General features: G+C 46.8%; 3 protein-coding genes across 3 annotated transcripts in view; all 3 read right to left on the reverse strand.

Annotated features, from left to right (window-relative positions):
* Positions 1-1,333: 1,333 nt before the first annotated feature.
* cldn7a (claudin 7a) lies at positions 1,334-6,221 on the reverse strand. Its single transcript, XM_019868650.1, has 4 exons — positions 5,285-6,221; positions 3,554-3,718; positions 2,001-2,085; positions 1,334-1,926 (listed from the first exon to the last, which is right to left on the reverse strand). The coding sequence occupies exons 1-4, from the start codon at positions 5,778-5,780 to the stop codon at positions 1,758-1,760; spliced, it is 915 nt and encodes a 304-aa protein (XP_019724209.1). The 5' UTR covers positions 5,781-6,221; the 3' UTR covers positions 1,334-1,757.
* A 1,571-nt stretch (positions 6,222-7,792) lies between these two features.
* Positions 7,793-11,750, reverse strand: chrnb1l (cholinergic receptor, nicotinic, beta 1 (muscle) like). The gene is made up of 10 exons (XM_019868644.1): positions 11,476-11,750; positions 11,302-11,346; positions 10,924-11,033; positions 10,742-10,850; positions 10,522-10,669; positions 10,266-10,451; positions 9,954-10,177; positions 9,476-9,651; positions 8,949-9,087; positions 7,793-8,085 (listed from the first exon to the last, which is right to left on the reverse strand). Exons 1-10 carry the CDS (start codon positions 11,515-11,517, stop codon positions 7,945-7,947), a joined length of 1,320 nt encoding a protein of 439 aa, XP_019724203.1. The 5' UTR covers positions 11,518-11,750; the 3' UTR covers positions 7,793-7,944.
* A 2,518-nt stretch (positions 11,751-14,268) lies between these two features.
* The window catches only part of chrnb1 (cholinergic receptor, nicotinic, beta 1 (muscle)), an 8,694-nt gene continuing 4,444 nt past the window's right edge, over positions 14,269-18,518 (reverse strand). The window contains exons 3-11 of the mRNA XM_019868633.1: positions 18,316-18,360; positions 18,136-18,245; positions 17,936-18,044; positions 17,687-17,831; positions 16,473-16,658; positions 16,134-16,357; positions 15,873-16,051; positions 14,892-15,039; positions 14,269-14,789 (exon numbers count right to left, since the gene is read on the reverse strand). Coding sequence (XP_019724192.1) covers positions 14,652-14,789; positions 14,892-15,039; positions 15,873-16,051; positions 16,134-16,357; positions 16,473-16,658; positions 17,687-17,831; positions 17,936-18,044; positions 18,136-18,245; positions 18,316-18,360 — 1,284 coding nt within the window. The 3' untranslated portion in view covers positions 14,269-14,651. The remainder of the gene's footprint in view (positions 14,790-14,891; positions 15,040-15,872; positions 16,052-16,133; positions 16,358-16,472; positions 16,659-17,686; positions 17,832-17,935; positions 18,045-18,135; positions 18,246-18,315; positions 18,361-18,518) is intronic.

Below are 18,518 nucleotides of genomic sequence, written 5' to 3' on the forward strand. Positions count from 1 at the left end.
AGTGCGATTGAACATTTCTAGTTTTTGTTGTACAATCTCGAAAAACGATTAGCATGTCTGCCCCACAGTCTCAAGGTTGTGGGTTACAATCTTGACCTTTCCTCACTCTATTTATGTTTTTTAAAATTTTCTTTTATTTTAGTGGACTTGGATGACGAAGTACTGGACGACATCATGAACAACAACGGCCAGTGTCCCGTGTCTCTCCCCATGTCCTGAACCGAAAGACCTCCTCCCCAGTGTCTCCATCTCGGCCCACGCTCGTATCCAAGCGATGGCGCGACGGAGCCCACAGAGGGCGCCGGTGGGAGCCTCCACCCTCATTGTAAAATACAGCCTGTTGATTTCACCTCATTTCAGACTTTGGATGGGTCCGCATGTTGTGGGAGGTCTACGGCGACCTGCCGACTGAGCTTCTGAAAGAGTGCCGCTGAGAAGATGGTGGTTTCGCCTTCACGGCAACATGTTGTCCAGTGCCTGTCCTCCATACTGCTGATACTGGTAGTGTGCTTACTGTATAATCCAGTGGATGAAAGCTTGTTATTTCATAATGACGATTTTATTTGTTTGTTTGTAAAATGTGAAGAAATGTGCTTTAAAACAAACCAAAACAAATATCATTTCCAATTGCTATTTTGTCAACTTTGAAGTTGTTTGCACTTTGTGGGGATGCCCGTCACGCGTGTTCTTCGCATGGAGACTGTGAGAGCGTATCCTTGAACTTGGTATGTTACCTTTTGTAAGGGCTACGTCGTCGTACTTTGACACTGCACCGCTGTTGCCTGCATGCCGAGAGGGGAAGTGGCAGGATGAACCTGTACAGTTGTGAATGTCTTGACTCCATTGTCATGTTCTTGTCGATACACTGGAAGTTACAATTTAAACAATGAGCTCGTGGAAACATGCTTGTGATTTGCTGAGACAATCACACACTGACAAGAAGCACCAACTGACTGTATTATTATTGTCATTAATGTCCGGAGATGCTCATGCTGGTATAATGTGAGTTTTTTTTTTTTAATTTAATTTTTTTGGGAGAGGTAGTGAAATTGTAACACGTTTTTTTTTTTTCCTCAAGATTTTTATTTGATGTGGATTATGCCAGCCGTTTGCATGAAAGTGGTCAACTTTTCAAATGTGCATCCGGGGAAATAAACTTATCTTTGTAGAGGATGTTGTGGATTTTTTTTTTATTAAACATGGCATCACGTGATCATGCTCATGTTGAAAATGACTTTTAACACCTCCTTGTGAATTTTGTCTTCCTTTTTTTCATACTGGGCACCAACTTGGGGTTTTGCTGTTTTGGAAAGCGGACCACATGACAAACATAAAATGTTACAATGCCTTTATTTCTACATATCAGCTACATGCATCAGTAGTATGTCTTTGTATATATATATAAAAAAAAGCAGTTCACCAAAATATGACATCCATCTACAAACCTGAAATCTAAAAGTCAACCTACGTTTGGCCAAATAAATAACTTTCAACCCATTGGCTGATGTGTGACTATAAAATAGGTCGAAATTGGACGTGCACGTGTGGACGATTCTGTATTCACCATTCAGACTGGAGTTTGTATCCTGTCTGTTTTTTGTAGTCTAAAGTGAATAGCACTTGTATAAACGCATGTGGTTGAGACAGTACTGCGTCACAAGCAAGCAATTATTAAACGCATAAAGTCTCCCTTTAGTGATTCAGTGATGGCCCACACACATTTTCACTTGGATATCTTTGTTTAACACTGATGACATTCAGACATATTCCTTGTTTCCGCTGGCAGGCCCGGAACGGGAACTGGCCACGGATGGGTACTTGGAGACTTGCTTCTTTTGTGAGCACGAGGCTGCCAACATGGCCCCGCCCAGGACATCCAGGAGGGAACCGCCCCACGCGATGAAGATGGCGGCGCCAAACTCAAACCTGTGTCGTCAACCAGAACGGTATGCAAAAAAAAAAACTCGAATGATTTAAGTGAAAGCACAAACCGAGCTTACTTGGTGTTGACAGGAGTGTAGGGGTTGTAGAACGCCCGGATCACGTTGTGAGCGAACCAGGAGCAAGCCACGATGGCACAAAGCCCTAAAGGGGGGGGGGGGGGGGGGGGAAAAAAATAATAATGTGTTGTGGGACAGTTGGGTCATTTATTCAATCAGTTCCTCGAAAATAGAACAGTCAATACAGCAGTTTCCAGGAAAACAAGCCACTCGGAAAAGGAAATCACTATCCACAACACGCCAATACAAAAACTCAAATCATTGGCCAAAACACGCTAACATAAAATTAATCATCTCACAAAGTAAATTTAAATTATGAAAAGAATCTTTTTCTTTCTTTATCTTTCTTCAAATCAACAAACAAGAAAACCTTGGCCGTACGTAGTTCGACTAAATCATAGAATTTGAAATTTAGATTAATATTTTATTTAGGTTAATAAACAATGGATTTGTTGGTTCTCTATATTTAGCTCGTTGAATGAGTCTTGTCGCTCGTTTATGTAGCTTGAAGATTGGATGTTCGTTTGTATTTGTGTTCCCCAAAACGCAATACCAGATGTCATATATGGAAATAATAGCGAGCTATAAATTAGATATCATGATTTTTTTTTTTTGGTTCAGTTAAAATATCGGTCAACTCTGGATTTCAAGGCAGCAAACTGATAAAAATTTTAGTCGGGCAATTCAACAGAAACATTTAAGTTTTGTGGTCGTGAAAATTGGCATTTTGCAAATTGCTTGCTTTGTTGTGTGAACTAACATTGTTGCCATATCCACCAATAATTTATATTTTGATGTTATTTCAACTTAATTTATTGTTTAACTGACAAATATTCAAGCTGTGTGTTTTTTTTCAAAGTGTGGAAAGTGTCCAGTCCACTCAAAACGTCCCCGTGTCAAAATACCCTAGTTTCAGAATTGGCTGCAATTCTCCACATTGCCACGAGACGACACTGTGGCACCATCAACAGATAGAGACTGCTAACGTGTTTCCGGTTTGCGCTAAAAAAAAGAGCATGTCTTATCGGCCTATGTATTTCAATGGCTGTTGTTTAGACTGGAATGAGTAGTGCACATGTCTCTTGAACATGCGGTTGTTGTTACAGTTTACAGCTGTTATTTCCCCATAAAGTCCTTATCTATGCTATCTCATCATAACAGAAGTGAAAAAAAGTAGCGCTAACGTAATGGCTCATGAAGCAACCAGACGTGGATAAAGAACCAACACAGTGAATATCTATCTATCTATCTATCTATCTATCTATCTATCTATCTATCTATCTATCTATCTATCTATCTATCTATCTATCTATCTATATTCTATGTAGGTTAGTTCTATATTGTATTTTAAGCCTTTTGCATCACACCAATACCAAATATGCATGTAGGTGGAAGGTATTATTTTTGTCAATTTGGCGTTGCCATCTTGACATTCCACACTGCAGTATCTGTGACTTTGAATGCATGTGCCTATACTTAAATACGGTGTGTGTTGTCTTGCTATTTTTGCGCTTCTTGTATTGGATGTCACCGGATGGAGCCGTAAAACTCACCTCCCACTAACAGGATGATGCCCCCCGTCATGGCGACACGGGCCTTGCGCAGCTTGTCGCTCCCCCCGCAGGTGGTGCACTTCATGCCCGTGCAGGCCACGCCCAGGCCAGCCACGGACACGATGATGCCCACGATCATCAGAGCCCGAGTGGCTTGAAGAGAACCTGGAGGGGATTCAATCATGTTCTGATGAGGAAGCGCTCAATGAATAAACTTCTCGACGAGCCACGTAGATGCTGCACAAAAGAATGGATTCAAAAGCTGCTTTTTATTTATTGTGTGTGCGTGTGTGTGCTCCGTTTGGTTCGTTGCCAGTTGGGTCGCTTCAGTGTCAACTCTTCCTGGAAGCGAAACCGTGGGTTACAACCCTGTGGCGCCACACTTTGAAATACGACTGTCCGCTCCTCATCTGTCAGTGCCCCCCCCACCCCACCCCACCCCACCTCCTATAAAACCATCACAGTGCGAACCTTCCTTTGTCCCTGTCCACCTCGAACCAGTCTGTGCCAGTCCGCCCCGGCCCGCACAAACAGCACCCTCCCGTAGCGAGGGGAGCATTGGTACTGTTGCGGGGCCTCTAATTATTTGAGAAGGTCCTGTGGAACCTTCTGGAAGCAGGCAAGTGCTGTGTGGACCAGCTTCCATCTCAAGTCACCGTTAGAAAGCCGCTTATCGAAAGGTGTTTTGATTATTGTGCTTGCGTACGTGTGTGTCGTTACTTGAAGTAAGCAGGATGGAAAAATTCACATTTGATATTCTATCACTGGTTTACTGAGTGAATCGCAATAGTGACTTCAGCAGTTTGGACCACCTGGCTCTGTCTGTCTGTAGTATTTGTATCGATTGGGTCATTGGCGTGTAGGCGAGTGGGTTGAATGATTTTGAAAAATCATGTAATTGTTTTTTGTTTTTTTTCGTCCTCACTATTACGATTGCAATTTAATATTTATTTATTTTTTTCAACATCCTATTCCCATGTATTTTATTAATTTTTTAAACAAAACATAAGCCAAAAAAAAATATGTATGACATACACTCTCGGTTTACGGAATCGAAATTTTGGAGCCAATCAGCGAATTAAAAAAAAAAAAAAGAAAAACCCACATGACCGAACCGATCCAAAGATGAACCATTTGATCCAAAGTATTTAAACAGCTTGTTTATTTACTGTAATGTCGACACCCGCTGTTTTCCGGCAAACGTATAGTTGACACCCATTGTATTGCATTGGCAAAAACATAATAAAAAAATTCTCCCCAAAACGTTGACAAACATGAAATACACAGGAAATATGGGTATGGGGATGGAGGTGGGGTGACTGGATACGATCAATGATATCATTGATCAATCGGCAAAATGTGACATTACAACCGGTCACAGATTTTGCATAAAATGCAAAAAAATATCTGCCGATCCACAATACCAAATTTATTCTACATATTTTCTGGCTTTTATAGGTTAGGTTAGCAATCTTTTTTTTTCCCCAAAGTTACTTCCCTTTACGATTTGAAAATTGCGCTCTGCAGCATTTCGATGTCGATGTTATTTTGATGACTTGTTCAGCCCTCATCGGCTGCTCTCAAAATCCTGCTTTGAGAGCCCCTCTCGGCCCAGACGTTTGAGATGTCTCCATGTCGAATTGTCTGACCTCTTTGGAAAGATAATAAACAAGGATTTTATTTTTCTCCCACCCCCTCCGACTTAAAATAGCGGCAAGTGTAGCGACTTACTGTCGAGCTGCAGGATGGAATCGTAGATCTTGCACTGGAGCTGTCCCGTACTCTGGAAGGCGCAAGACATCCACAATCCCTGGTACATGGCCACGGCCGTGATGATGTTGTCCCCGACGTAGGCCGACATCTTCCACTGGGGCAGAATGGTCCCGATGATCAGACCCACGATGCCAGTCAGCGACAGGAAGAAGCCCAAAAGTTGAATCCCGGAGTTGGCCATTTGTCTTTCCCGAGAGGAAACGTGGCCTCCTTTCCAGAATGTCTTCAAAGTCGCGCAGTTGTGTGCAAAAAGCTCTTGTACGTGCACGAGTGTGTGTGTGAGCTCGGAGGGCTCTTCTTGGGGATGGGCGTGCAAGATGTGGGTGTGCGCTGTTGTCATGTGTGGAGCCGCTGCTGGGAAATGTTCCCTCCACTTGCAAGCAAAGCAACAGGTTGCCACCATGGTTTCTTTTTTTTTTTTGTCCCTACAGACATTCTCATGCTCATGAGGCATTTCAGGCGGTTTGTTGTTTTTTTTTTTTTTTTTGCATAGTTTGTCCTCTATGAGTGTGTAAAATGTGTACTGACCCAGATCTTGCCCCTACACCGCCTCTCTACCCCGCGCGGACAATTAAACAGCTCGGAGCTGATTTACAGCACATCTCTGACAGTGATATTCTAATGAGGGGCTGGAAAACTACAGGAGAACGAATATGAAAGGAAAATGCACATTTCAGTTTTTCTTGTGAGCCGTAGAAACATAGTTTGTCATCACGAGTGCAGAGATCCTGAAGTAAGGGTGATTTGAATATACTCACATAATTACTTACTGAGAAATGTGGGCCGGTTTAGTCGAGCACCAAACTACTCTTCTGTTTGTGGATGCATCGTTTCTTTGTATCTCCTGCCATTGAGCGGGAGAACATTTAATTGCTCTGCTGGTCAAGTATAGCTGAACAAAGACACGTTATTTGTTGTCAAAGAAAGAATAATGTTTGGACCAATAAAGACTGTCATGTGAATTCTGAGATTTGGGGTTCGCGTCATGCTGGCGTGGATCCTTTAGAGCGCCTCGTTGTCAGCCGTGAGTGCACCCACATCACAAACGAAAAGGTAGAAGAGAGGGGGAAGTTTTTTTTTAAACATTCTACCCGACCCTTATCGTGGGGCTACGGGCTGGCGAGTCCGCGTTAGAGCGCCTCGTTGTTGGCTGTGGAATATCCCAGACGACCCGGTGGGGTATGTTCCAGACACTTGAGGCGTTAAGCGGCTTCATTTGGAAACATGTAGATCTTTTTGGGATAGGAAAACTGCCAGACAAAGTAGTATCCATTTTTGTCGATTATAGTAGTAGTATTTGATTGACAGTTGGCTGGTGGAGGCGTGGTTGCACGTCGTTTGACGGAGCCTGGAGAGAACTGTGATTTTTTTTCAACTCTTCAAATTTGATGGAGTTGTTAGCAACGCTCTTTTCTTTGGCATGTCATTTGCTTTGACTTTCGGGTACTTTTGGTGAAATGGTCCCATTTCCCCGCGGCACATCGCGCAATCTCTCATCCGGTCACTTTTGCGGAGATTCAAATGTCCGCCACCAGCTTCTTTGGCCTTGCGGTGACTTGCCCTGACCTTTTGTCTTGCTTTTTGCCTCGCAGCTGACAAGAAATGCCTTATTGTTGCCCTGGATCTCCCCCATTTGATGTATCTTTTCCACATTACAGAAGACAAAGAGGAGGAGGGGGGGGATTGTGGACAGTCTGGGGCCTACCGATGCTGTCGCCATTGGTAACCTGATTTATTTGATGATCTTGGCTTGTAGAGAACACAAAAAGAGTGCGCTGCTCTTTAAAGCCGCCCCCTCGCTGACTTCTTCTTGCACTCCACGTTTCACTTCTTTATTGAGCGGTAAAGACACATTTGACTCGCTGGTTCAACCGTTGTTCAATGGTCAACTGAAGAAAAGCTAAATCAGCCCCCAGACAAGCACTTACAGCATTCTCACATGCACGGGGCTTCCCCACTCCCTCCCCCTCCGCTTTTCTGTGGGCTCCTCCTGGTCTCAAGTGCTTGAAAAGGAGGGCTAGTCTGACGATTGAAGTCCCACAAGTGTCCCTGGAAGTTCGTGAGGCATTAGCGGTGAAGCGCCCACTCGCGGCTTCTTCCTGAAGACCGAAAGGGGGCGGCGCCCTTTCCTTCATCCCTGTTGTTTTGCTCCTGAAAGCTTCTCTTATGCAACAGGGCCCAACTTGAGCGGAATAGCAGCAGGACGGGGACCAGTGGACTGTAGTGTTGTCCTTTGTGCTCATTGTCCCAGTCTGGAGATGGCAAGGGGCCTTCTTTTGTCTGTGGCGAAAATAACACATTTGCCGCAGTTGTGTGCGCACTGCGCAGCGTGTCTCGCGCCTTTCGCTGCACACCGGCGAGCCTGAAAATAGGTCGGTGACATTTCAACCGCTCTGTAAGCCAATTATGTTCCTAGAGTGTGTTGTTGTGCACCAGAATGGGAATATAAAACTAATGTTGTTTTTCAAAATTGCATATCTGTTAAGGAAAGGGACTTTTCCCAGATCATCAGAAAGTCACATACTCTCTTGAGCTGTGTCGCAAGTTCAAATGAATCAACCGTATGATGACCCTGGAGGGAGGTGTGTGGCGCTTGACGAGGGTGATTTGATGTCCTCTTACGGGAAGGGGTTGTCTGGCGTGTAGTTGAAACTTGCGTCCAAGAACATTGCCAAAGTGCCCAGAGTAGTAATGACGACAAAAAGCCACAGGAAGAGACGATCCACCACCAGGGCGAAGAACTGCCAGTCCTCGGTCATCTGCGCACACACAGGCCCCGTCATAAAAACCATCCATCCTGTGCAAAACAATGCCATGAAAACAGCTGGCAAGCTGTGCCGCGTGCATCATCAGGAGCAGTTCGCAATCATAATTTATTCAAAACACGACAAAAATATTTCATGAAAATACGTCTTATCACTGGAGATGCTGATTATTCAAATGTATTCAAGGGGACAAGTTGCGACTGTCTGGAACAAGTTTTGCTCAGACCAACCAATAAGAGTATAGAAGATTGCTGACATTGTCAAGTGTGTAGCCCTGTGTGGACGTATTTGAAATCTGATTTGATCTGATCTGTTTCGAGAGGGTGGACAACTGGTTAGCATGTCAGCCTCACAGCGCTGTGTGAAGTTTGCATGTTGTCTCTGTGCCTTCGTGGCTTTTCTGCGGGTACTCTGGTTTCTTCCCACATTCCAAAAACATGTGTGGCAGGCTAATGAAACACTCCAAATTGTCCCTTGTACAGATGGCTGTTCGTCTACTTGTGCCCTGCGATTTCCTGGCGACCAGTACAGGGTGTCCCCCGCCTACTGCCCAAAGATAGCTGGGATAGGCTCCAACACGCCCCGCGACACCCGTAAGGAGAAGCGCATCAGAAAATGGATGGATGGATTTAAAGAAATAGTTCGACTGTTAATGGAGTCCAGTTGAAGTTACAGAGGCCAACAAGACTGATTGCGAAGGCCGTGGGACAACAGACTAGCTAAAATCTGATTGGACAAAAAAAAAAGTCTCATGCAATTCAGAGACTGGACCATTGGAAAGAAATGAATCCAGTTTCATGGCTCAAATATGAGAATTGAGGTTGTAAAAACAGGTCTTGACGGATCACGTTTCTCACCGAATCGTCCGTATCTTGCTTCTTCAACTGCTCGGCCATGTACGTGACGGCGGCGATGGCCGACTTCAGGTTGGGAGGTAGAATCAGACAGAATCCATCCGTCTCCGGAAGCCTTTGGAGCCGCACCGGACTCTCGCACCTACAAAGATGAGGAAGACACGGGACCCTTCGACTATTATCAGTTGGAATCAACACAATCCTTGCTGAGCTGATTCTTACGAAAAAAAGGAGATAAATCAGAACACAGCCATCCTTATAAATGGTGCGCCTCGCTCTAAACGGCCCTTCAAGATAAAGAGCGTGAAGAAATAAACTTGAGTGTGACACAGATCGTCACCACACAAATCTTCACACATTCTCAGTGGGATTAGACCTTGATGCCCAACCAAAATGGTGGCTTAGGAGCTGGCGGCTGTGGCTGGTTCGCGAGGCTTAGCTTGACTGACATGGGCTGTTGGATGTACCGAAGACGGGTGCGGCGGCGGGAAAGCCGAGACAATGTTGCTTTCGCATTTGTACGACTTTACCTGCCTCTCCAAGGTATGACGAGATCGGGGTTGATGTTGCGGAAGAAGTACTCCCCTCTAGGATGTCGTCCGTTGAAGCTTGGGGCGGGCGTTTGGTCGCCGGAATCCTCCTTTGAAAGACACTCTTGCTCGGGCCGTGTCATGCCGATGTACTTGGGCAGGAAATTTATGAAGAACTGGAAGGACAAAGTCAGAAATCGGAGCGCTTTCTAAAGCAGTTGGAACGTCTCTGGTCAATTTCCAAGGGAAGTTGAGATATGTTGAAACTATTCCAAGCTGGGAACGGACACCAGAAATGGCGCTGCTCGGTCAGAGGCAAAGAGGAAAACCAAAAAGGAGATTTACGGACGCTGTTAGGGAACACTTTGAGCGGAAAACGCAAAGGACACGGAGACATAGAAGAAGACGATTTACAGTGGGCAACCCTGAATACGATCCGAAAGGCAAAGACGACGACGTTACTCGGCGTTCGACTTACACTGCGAGCCCAGCTGGGCATGATGTGCGTGCTGGGTGTGCGGTGGTGCAAGTTGAGGACGACCACGCTCAGGATGACGGAGAAGGTGACCAGGATCATGGTGAACATCACGTAGTTGACGATGATGGGGATGGCCAGCGAAGTCTCAGGGACCTTGTTGGCCAGCAGCAGCATGAAGACGGTCAAGGCGATGAGGACCGAAATGGAGAGGGTCATCTTCTCTCCTACGAAGCAAGTGTGACGGACGACGAGGCGCTTTTACACTTTTTTTTTTTTGTCCCGGACAAGGGCGAGAAAACTTGAGTTTCACACCTGCTCCGGGGGGAAGGTAGAAGACAAAGATAGCCAAGACACTCGTGAGGATGCAGGGAACAATGATGTTGATGATGTAGAAAAGAGGCTTCCTCTCAATGATCAGGTAGAAGGTGATGTCCTCGTACAGATCCTCCTTGACGTTCTTTCTCGAGGGTTTGTGGCATATGTTCCACTCGCCGTTCTCTGTTACGCCACAGGAAATGGAAAGGATGTCAAGAACAATGACTCGGGGCGAGCGAAGTCCGTCACCCACCCGTGAACGCGTTTTCGTCGATGACTATCTCCCGGATCTCCTGCCCATCGTCGTCCAGATAATACTGCAGCTCCACTTCCGAGGCGTCGTAGGTGTACGAGCGGAAAACCATGCTGCAGTTTTGCCAGTCGAAGGGGAAGTACGCAACCTATGGAAGAGCTTGGTTGGCGAAAAGAGCTTTGGGATGATGACCGGATTGACCTCTACGACCGAACCGCACCTCGATAGAGCAAGAACTGCGGTAGATGGCCGGTGGGAGCCAGTTGACTTTCCCATCATTGTGCACCAGGACGTTGACATATAACGCCACGTCAAATTGCCCGTCGTTACTGCAGAGAGAACAAAAAACGAGTCAGCCTTTCTCAACATTTGGAAAGTCGGCGGAAAGAAATGGACACTCACTTGTTGATGAGGTAGACGTCAGGGCGCCACACCTTGTTTGCGGGAATCCTCAAAACATTGATGTTGTCGTAATCCTTCGGGTCCCACGACAAGCGGTAGTCTTTCCACTCCTGCCAACATGTCATACTTTTGACCTCGATGGTACAGCTTCAACGGCCACGCGGATTTGCTTTGCTCTCGTTTACCGCGGTCCATTATGATTGAAGTCACGATACGTCATTCGTACTGCTTCAAATTTAAAGCCCCTCCCCAAGTTGTCATTTAGCGGCAAGCAAAAGATGGAAAAAGGTCAAACTCGAGTGGGAAATTGTTTTGTGGGGCATGAAAAGTGAAAAGTGACCTTGGCTGGAGTGATTCTGTGTGTTTGTACTCTCATACCAGATTCATGAACACGTTGGTCGTCATCTCGCCATTCTTCTCATTCTGTAGTCAGGTAGACACACGTATCCGAGGTCAACCATATGTCATATATGACCGCATTTGTGTGTGTGTGTGTGTGTGTGTGTGTGTGTGTGTGTGTGTGTGTGTGTGTGTGTGTGTGTGTGCGCTAACCAAGCTGACGAGCTGGGACAGAGTCATTCCCACCCGCACCATCACTCTCTCCTCCCAGTACTGTGCGGGTCGCACCTTCAAGTTGTAGTCCTTAAATATCTTCTGATGGAGCTTCCGCTCGGTTTCTGAGGCCCCTGCGGCAACACGCACCGTCAATTACGGACGCCGATACGAAATAGTGATGCAGATCAGAAATGGAGCGGAGGTGTGCATTTTGGGCTTGTCGCACGCCAAGCGGTTGACATGGATATGCCACCTTGTTTCCGAACTATTATTTCTCAGTGAACCACGAAAACATGGCGTGATTGTCAAGTAAGAAGCGGACTGCCACAACGAAAGGAAAATGGCGACAACAAAAAAGAGCTTGGATAGCAAACTGGGAGTCAATGATTTGCACAAAGTTTGATGACACGGGAACCCAAATATGTCCTCTGATGACAAACTGGACCTTCCTCGCAAATATGTGGCGCAACAAGACATGGGGCAGACACAAAGAAGGACAACCAGGACACACGGCGCGAGCGGTCAGCTGGGCAGGTGCTGGTGGTGTGTGGTGGGTCGCAAAGGTGACTGAGCTAATGTAATTGATATGCAGCAGGGGAGCGGGATCAAAGGGATGTCTGGGATGCCAGCGCCATCTGGGCCCCAAATAGACTCTGATTATCAAACAATGATGTGTTAATATGTTTTATTGAGTGTACCAGAGATGGCGGTCTCAAGTCGTTTTGAATTAGAACATCGTGGTTGCCAATTTGCTTTCACATGCGCCCGTGATACTCAACTATCATTTATTGGAAATGTGCAGTCACTAGAAATCAGAGGAGGCCCACGACTGGTTTTTCTCATGGCTGGGGTGGTCAGCTGTGTGCAACGTCGTTTGTCTCGGGTCTTTTGTAAAAATCCAAAGTCCTCTCTTGACCTTCTATGACAATCTGCGCTTTAGTGAAATGAAACGATCGTACAGGATGTGTATTGAGGGGTGCTGCTTCATCGATTCAATCGGGAGGGAGATGAGCGTTGCTGTGCTTCCAACATGAAGGAATTAGTTTGGGGAAGGTCAAAGAACTCCATCAAACCCCTTTGGGATGTACTAGGGAGGAGATCTTGCCGTCTCTGCATCCAAATCTGTTCCGAAATACGCGAAAGGAACATTTTAGAAAGCAGTCGTATGCTTACCTGTCATCGAGAGACAAAGGCAGAGGATAACGAGTTGGTTGGCGTTCAGGTGAACCTCCTTCACGTTATGTGGTCCACTCATCTTCTTGCGGTAGTCCAAAGACCTCACTCAGGTCACCCCTCTGCCCCTTCACCCAGATGGACGTGGCTCTCTCCAATCGCTCCAGCTCAGAAAAGTCAACGCTTCCGCTCATCTATTTGGCACCTTTTGGCAGCTCGTCGTCCAACAAAGAACTCTCTCGCCGTTGTCTTTGCCTGCTCCGGGTCATGCCTCAACGATGGGGAAACCACGGCCTGATTGGTTACTGGTGCCGAGAGTGACTTTAGAAGCTGGAATGTGTTTGTACTGGGAAGCCTTTGGAGCAGACACCTGTTGGTGCGCACCAATCTGAGAATGTCGGGACCGTGGCTACGGTGGGTGGGGAGGAACAAAGAGGAAATGGAGGGGCGGTCTTGGTCCGATGGGGATGAAGGACCAGCGGCGGGTTATGCGCGATGACGATGGAGATATTTTGGGGGAAGAGCGCGCTTGGGTGGCGTGCACTGAATTTTTATGATTTCCTGATCTATCGGTGTCACTTGACGTGCAGCCTACACTGACTTTCAAGTGCCTTTTGCAAGGTCCAAAAAGTACACGTACGTTCCCGAGCTGCGCCTTGAACCGTACATCTCCACGGTGATTACAATGCATGGCACCGCACTGTGTTTTTCGGTCAGGGCAAGAATGTGTTCCACAGAATGATAATACATTCAACTTTCAGCTACTGTGTCTTGGGTCAGAGTCTCACGTTTACCTTGCAACGGCCGACCTCTCCGAAGGGAAAACATAAATGGGTCATTAATCAGCCACAGGTTGATGGTGGCTAAAGGGAAAACGTCTCCAGCTCGGCCGGCTGCTTTGTGCCTGCTCGCTGTATAAATGCTTCAATGACACAGGCTCCTTGTGAATCCCCTTGCTTGGTCTTTGCCGCCACAATTTCAGGATGTCGCGATCGGCAAGCTAATGTTACCGGTGTGGCTATGGAGCTACTTTCTTTTTCTTCATCCAATTTTGGATTCATTATTTGCTATATTATGTATGTACGTCTTTGTGCGTCCAGGCCCTGTATTAACACATATGAATGTCAGGGAAGTCCATGAGGGAAACTGAACCAGTGCCAGCTTGTGTGTGTGTGCGCATGTCTGTGTGTGTGTACGTGTGCGTGCGTGTGTGTGTGTGTGTGTGTGTGTGTGTGTGTGTTTCTTGCAAGTATTCTCAAAACAAATGAAGCCGTTTGTATGATCTCACTTCAGATATTTATTGAAATTAATGTCGACAAAAAAACCAAACACATTTGCAGGCAAGTGCGTATTGACATCCCGACCGCAGAGTCTAGGACGGAACGAGGAAAAAAAAAAAAAAAAACAACAAAAAAAACAAAACATACAGAAAGGTCACCTATACAGTGGGAATTCCACAAGCTATTCACAGCTGCCATGTAAGAATAGCCTCCCTGTGCAAACACACATAAGTGCTTTAAATACAAAGAGGATTAGTTTAGGCACAGGAATATCCATCAAGCATGTGACACACCGCGGCGCATTGTGACACATTGAAATGAAAAGCATACAGCCGGGTCATTATGGCATCTGCTCTGCCTCATGTGTTTATTTGTTGACACCGCGTCGGAATATTTATGCCATGCCGGATCCACGCTCCGGCGCGGATGAACACGTATGAATATTTTTAGCACAGAATCAAACTAGCGGATTCGCACGTCTGCCTCACAGTTCTGAGGTTCCCACTTGGAATCTGGGCTCGGGCTTTGGTGTGTTGGCGTTCTCAAGCCGGGCTGCTCCTCTGCGAAGAGTCACGATGTTTATTCATATGCGCGTAAAATCAAACGTGTGCAACATTTGGCCGACCCACCTCAACTTTCACACGTTCACGCAAGTCAGTAGAAAAAAACCCCAAAAAAACAAAGGCCGAAGTTGATTTACTTTTTCTTTCCAACGGCGTGTTAGAAAGGGTCGGTGGGCGCGCGATTGAGGCTGGCCTTAATAAAAATCGCCAAGGTGCCCACGGTGGTGAAGATGACAAATATCCAGAGAAACATGCGGTCCACCACCATGGCCACGTACTGCCAGTCCTCCTTCAGCTGCGACGCATGCGGAAGGCAGAATCAGAGAGGCATAGTTAACCCCCGCCCCCACCCCCCTTTGTCATGAAAGAGATTCTTTGTGGATGGCGCAACTCTCACCGCTTCGTAGTCCTTCTCGGCCTGCAGCGCCTCGGCGATGTACGTGATGGCCTCAACGGCGGACTTGAGTTCGGGTGGCAGTGAGAGGTAGCTACTGGGCCCGTCGATGAATTTCCTTAGGTCGGATGGTTTGCCCTCAGCTTGGAACCTGCGTTCAAACAAACAGTCTTGACGGTGAGTTTCAGGACGGCATAAGATGACAAAACGTACAGACGTCATCATTTGGATTTTGTAGTGTTGGGAGGATGAAGAGCTTGCTGTGTGTATATTATCAAACGATTCAGTTAGACTTTTGTACTTCAGTACATTTCACAATTGGTAGCAATAGCTGAGCAGTTCAGATTCTTGCTTTTACTTTTTGCCTGTGGTTTGACAACTGACCACCAGAGGGCAGTGTTGCTTTGGATCCCGAACAGGCCTGAGCGCGAAACAGCCTGCTTGGTATTCACTTCAAACACTAGATGAGTTTACGATGCAGTGGTGGTCCTGGCAAAGAGGGTGTGACCTCTGTGATGCAAGGGGAAGGTATGAAGGGGGCGGGGGGGGGGGGCTCCTCATTTGTGGGCATCGAGATAACGGAAGAGGAAGAGAACAGGCTTGTTTTGCCTCGCAAGTTTTTCTCTTCTGTTTTTTCTCCCCCCTCGCATCATGCTCAAAGTAGACCCTCAGCGAGGAGTAAATTACAATTCATTAGACTAATTCAACTAAAATTGGCTGTGTCGGGTGCCAAGACATGCACTAAATCCAATTAGGTGTGTGTGTGTGTGTGTGTGTGTGTGTGTGTGTGTGTGTGTGTGTGTGTGTGTGTGTGTGTGTGTGCGTGTATCTTGGGACAAAGTGCGGCCTCATCAAATTGCTCTTACAGACCCTTACCGGGCTGACCTTCAGCTCTTGGCGCTCATTATAATGCTTTTTTCCCGACAATAATGAAGAGGTACGCAGAAACGCGGATGACCTCATCGCTTATAGGCGTGGCCTCACCTGTTGGGTTTCGGGAACAAAATGGAGGAGTCCGGCTTGCGGATGAAGTACTCGTCGGCCGCCTTGCTGATGGCAAACACTTTCTTCTCCCGCTGGGCAGGCAGTATTTTGAGGGCCAAGGGCACTTCCACTTTGGGGCGCAGCATGCAGAGGTACGGGGGCAGCATGTGGATGAAGATCTGTGGAAAAGGAAATCTCTTTGACTTTCAGGGCCAATGGGAAAATGCCCCCCGCGCAGTCTGTCGCGTGGCGTGATCTCACCCTGCGGACCCACAGGGGCATCATGTGAGTGTTGGGCGAACGGTGGTGCAAGTTGAGCACGACCACGCTGAGGACGACGGAGCAGGTGACCAGGATCATGGTGAACATGATGTACTTGACGATGATGGGAACGCCCAGCGAGGTCTCGGGAATTTTGTCCGCCAACAGCAGCAGGAAGACGGTGAGGGTGAGCAAAACGTTGATGGAAAGTCCCATCTTTTCACCTGAGGCGGAGAGCAAAGTTGACGCCAAGGTGTTGCTGCGGCAATCTCAGCAAAGTCACATCGGCACGTTGATGTGGACGTGGTTTTGATTTGGCGCGCCGGCGTCAGACCGTACCCGCATCGGGCGGCAGGTAGAAATTAAAGATGGCGATGATGGTGATGAGGATGCAAGGGATGATGATGTTCAGCACGTAGTAGAGCGGCTTCCTCTCGATGATCAGGTAGAAGCTCATGTCCTCGTACAGGTCCTTGTTCATGTTCTTCCTGCACGCCTTGTGTCTGATGTGCCACTCGCCGCTCTCTGGGGTCGCGCAGTCAGCACGTTAATACAGCTCAACTCAACTGAGTTTTGTTTGCCGAGCATTTAGGAAGAACCGTGGATGAATAGAAGCACTGTATAGCAGCGGTAGCCCACCCCGGGCGGCGGACCGGTACCGGTCCGTGAATCATTCGATACTGGGCCGCACAGAAAGAATAAATGACTTTCATGACTTCCGTTTTATTCATTTCGGAATACGAAAGATGTTTTATTTTGAAAAAAATGACCGGATTCTCTGTTACATCCGTCTACAGTATGTCACTCTTGACGCAGGTGAAGGTGCGCTTCTCGGTCACGTGATAGGTTACCGCTAAAATGAAACCCAGGAGCTAGCAAAATGAGTAAAAAGAACAAAAGTCTTTGGAAAGTTTCTTTGAGAAGAGGAAAGGGCCCAGCCAGGAAACAGAAGAGGAGCCTACGACTTTCAAGAAAAAGAAGACTGCATTTACTCGACAGTATCAGGAGTCCTACTTAAAATCCAGATTTATCTCAACGGGAGATTCCCACGCACTGAGTCCACTTGCGGCGATGGTAAGTCGTATTTTTCATTCACTTTGTATCTGCGGTGTATCTTATTTTGAAGGCACGTTTAAACATTACCATAGCGACCAGAGAACGTTGCGGCCAAATAGGACGTTCTTCATGTCATGATTCGTGTTTATTATTATGTTTAGAAAATATAACAGTTTTCATACAGGTCGTATTATTTTGTTGTATTTATCCAACCTTAAAGGCCGGTCCCTGAAAATATTGTCTGACATTAAACCAGTCCGTGGGGCAAAAAAAGGTCGGGGACCGCTGTTGTACAGGAATCCAAATTCAAGGAATTGATAGCAAGGGTGCTTGTCTGATGTGCATTTGGAGGTCGTTATTTTCGGGATATATGCGGCACAGGCTGGAGACTTTTGAGTGAGTGCTGGCTGACTCCAAAGTAAAGTTGATGAGATGATTGATCCTATCATTATTCTGAGAAGAATGAAGTGTCCCCTGAGTGTACTTTGTTGCCTCACCGCTGAAGGCCTCGTCCAGTTGGATCTCCCGTATCTCGTTGCCGTTGGCATCCAGGGCGTACTGCAGCTCGATCTCGGTGGAGTCGTACGTGTAGGAGCGGAACTGCATGCTGCAGTTCTGCCAGTCGAAGGGGAAATACGTCACCTGGGCGTGGGGGGCGGAAAGGAAAGCTTTAGATCGGGGATCCAGTTTAGACCAGGGAAAAAGCAGAAATGTTGTGTTGTCGCTCAAGAACGTTCTCTCCTCACCCGAACGCCGCAGGAGCTCAGGTAGAGTGCAGGTGGGGTCCAGGTCACCCTGCCGTTGCTGTACACTTGGACGTGAACATGCAGCGCCACATCAAACACGCCGTCGTTGCTACGAGTCAACAAAAAAACATGGCGAGGACAAAATGTGTGAGCTGTGTTGTCGTTTTAAATCCCAGCACGGATGCAGTCAGTCGCCTTACTTGTTAATCAGATAAATGTCCGGCAGCCACACTTTTGAAGCGGGAATCCGCAACACCTCAATCCCATCGTGCTCTTTGGGATCCCATGACAAGTTGTAATCTGCCCACTCCTGTTTGCAAAGTTCTTTGAAAAAAAAAAAAAATGTTCGGGTGGAAGGCACGCTTTGAATCAGCGCTTACCAAATTCATGACGACGACGGTGCTCATTTCTTCATTTTTCATGTTCTGAAAGCAAAACGGAATAAAAGGCAAAGTATTGTTCGGTTGGGAAGGGTTTAAATCGAGAAACTTGATTCACTGCTTGAGTATCCGCGCGTGTGTGTGTGTGTGTGTGTGTGTGTGTGTGTGTGTGTGTGTGTGTGTGTGTGTGTGTGTGTGTGTGA

Source organism: Hippocampus comes, unplaced genomic scaffold, assembly GCF_001891065.2.
Source record: "Hippocampus comes isolate QL1 unplaced genomic scaffold, H_comes_QL1_v1.1 scaffold382, whole genome shotgun sequence".
NCBI lineage: Eukaryota > Metazoa > Chordata > Actinopteri > Syngnathiformes > Syngnathidae > Hippocampus > Hippocampus comes.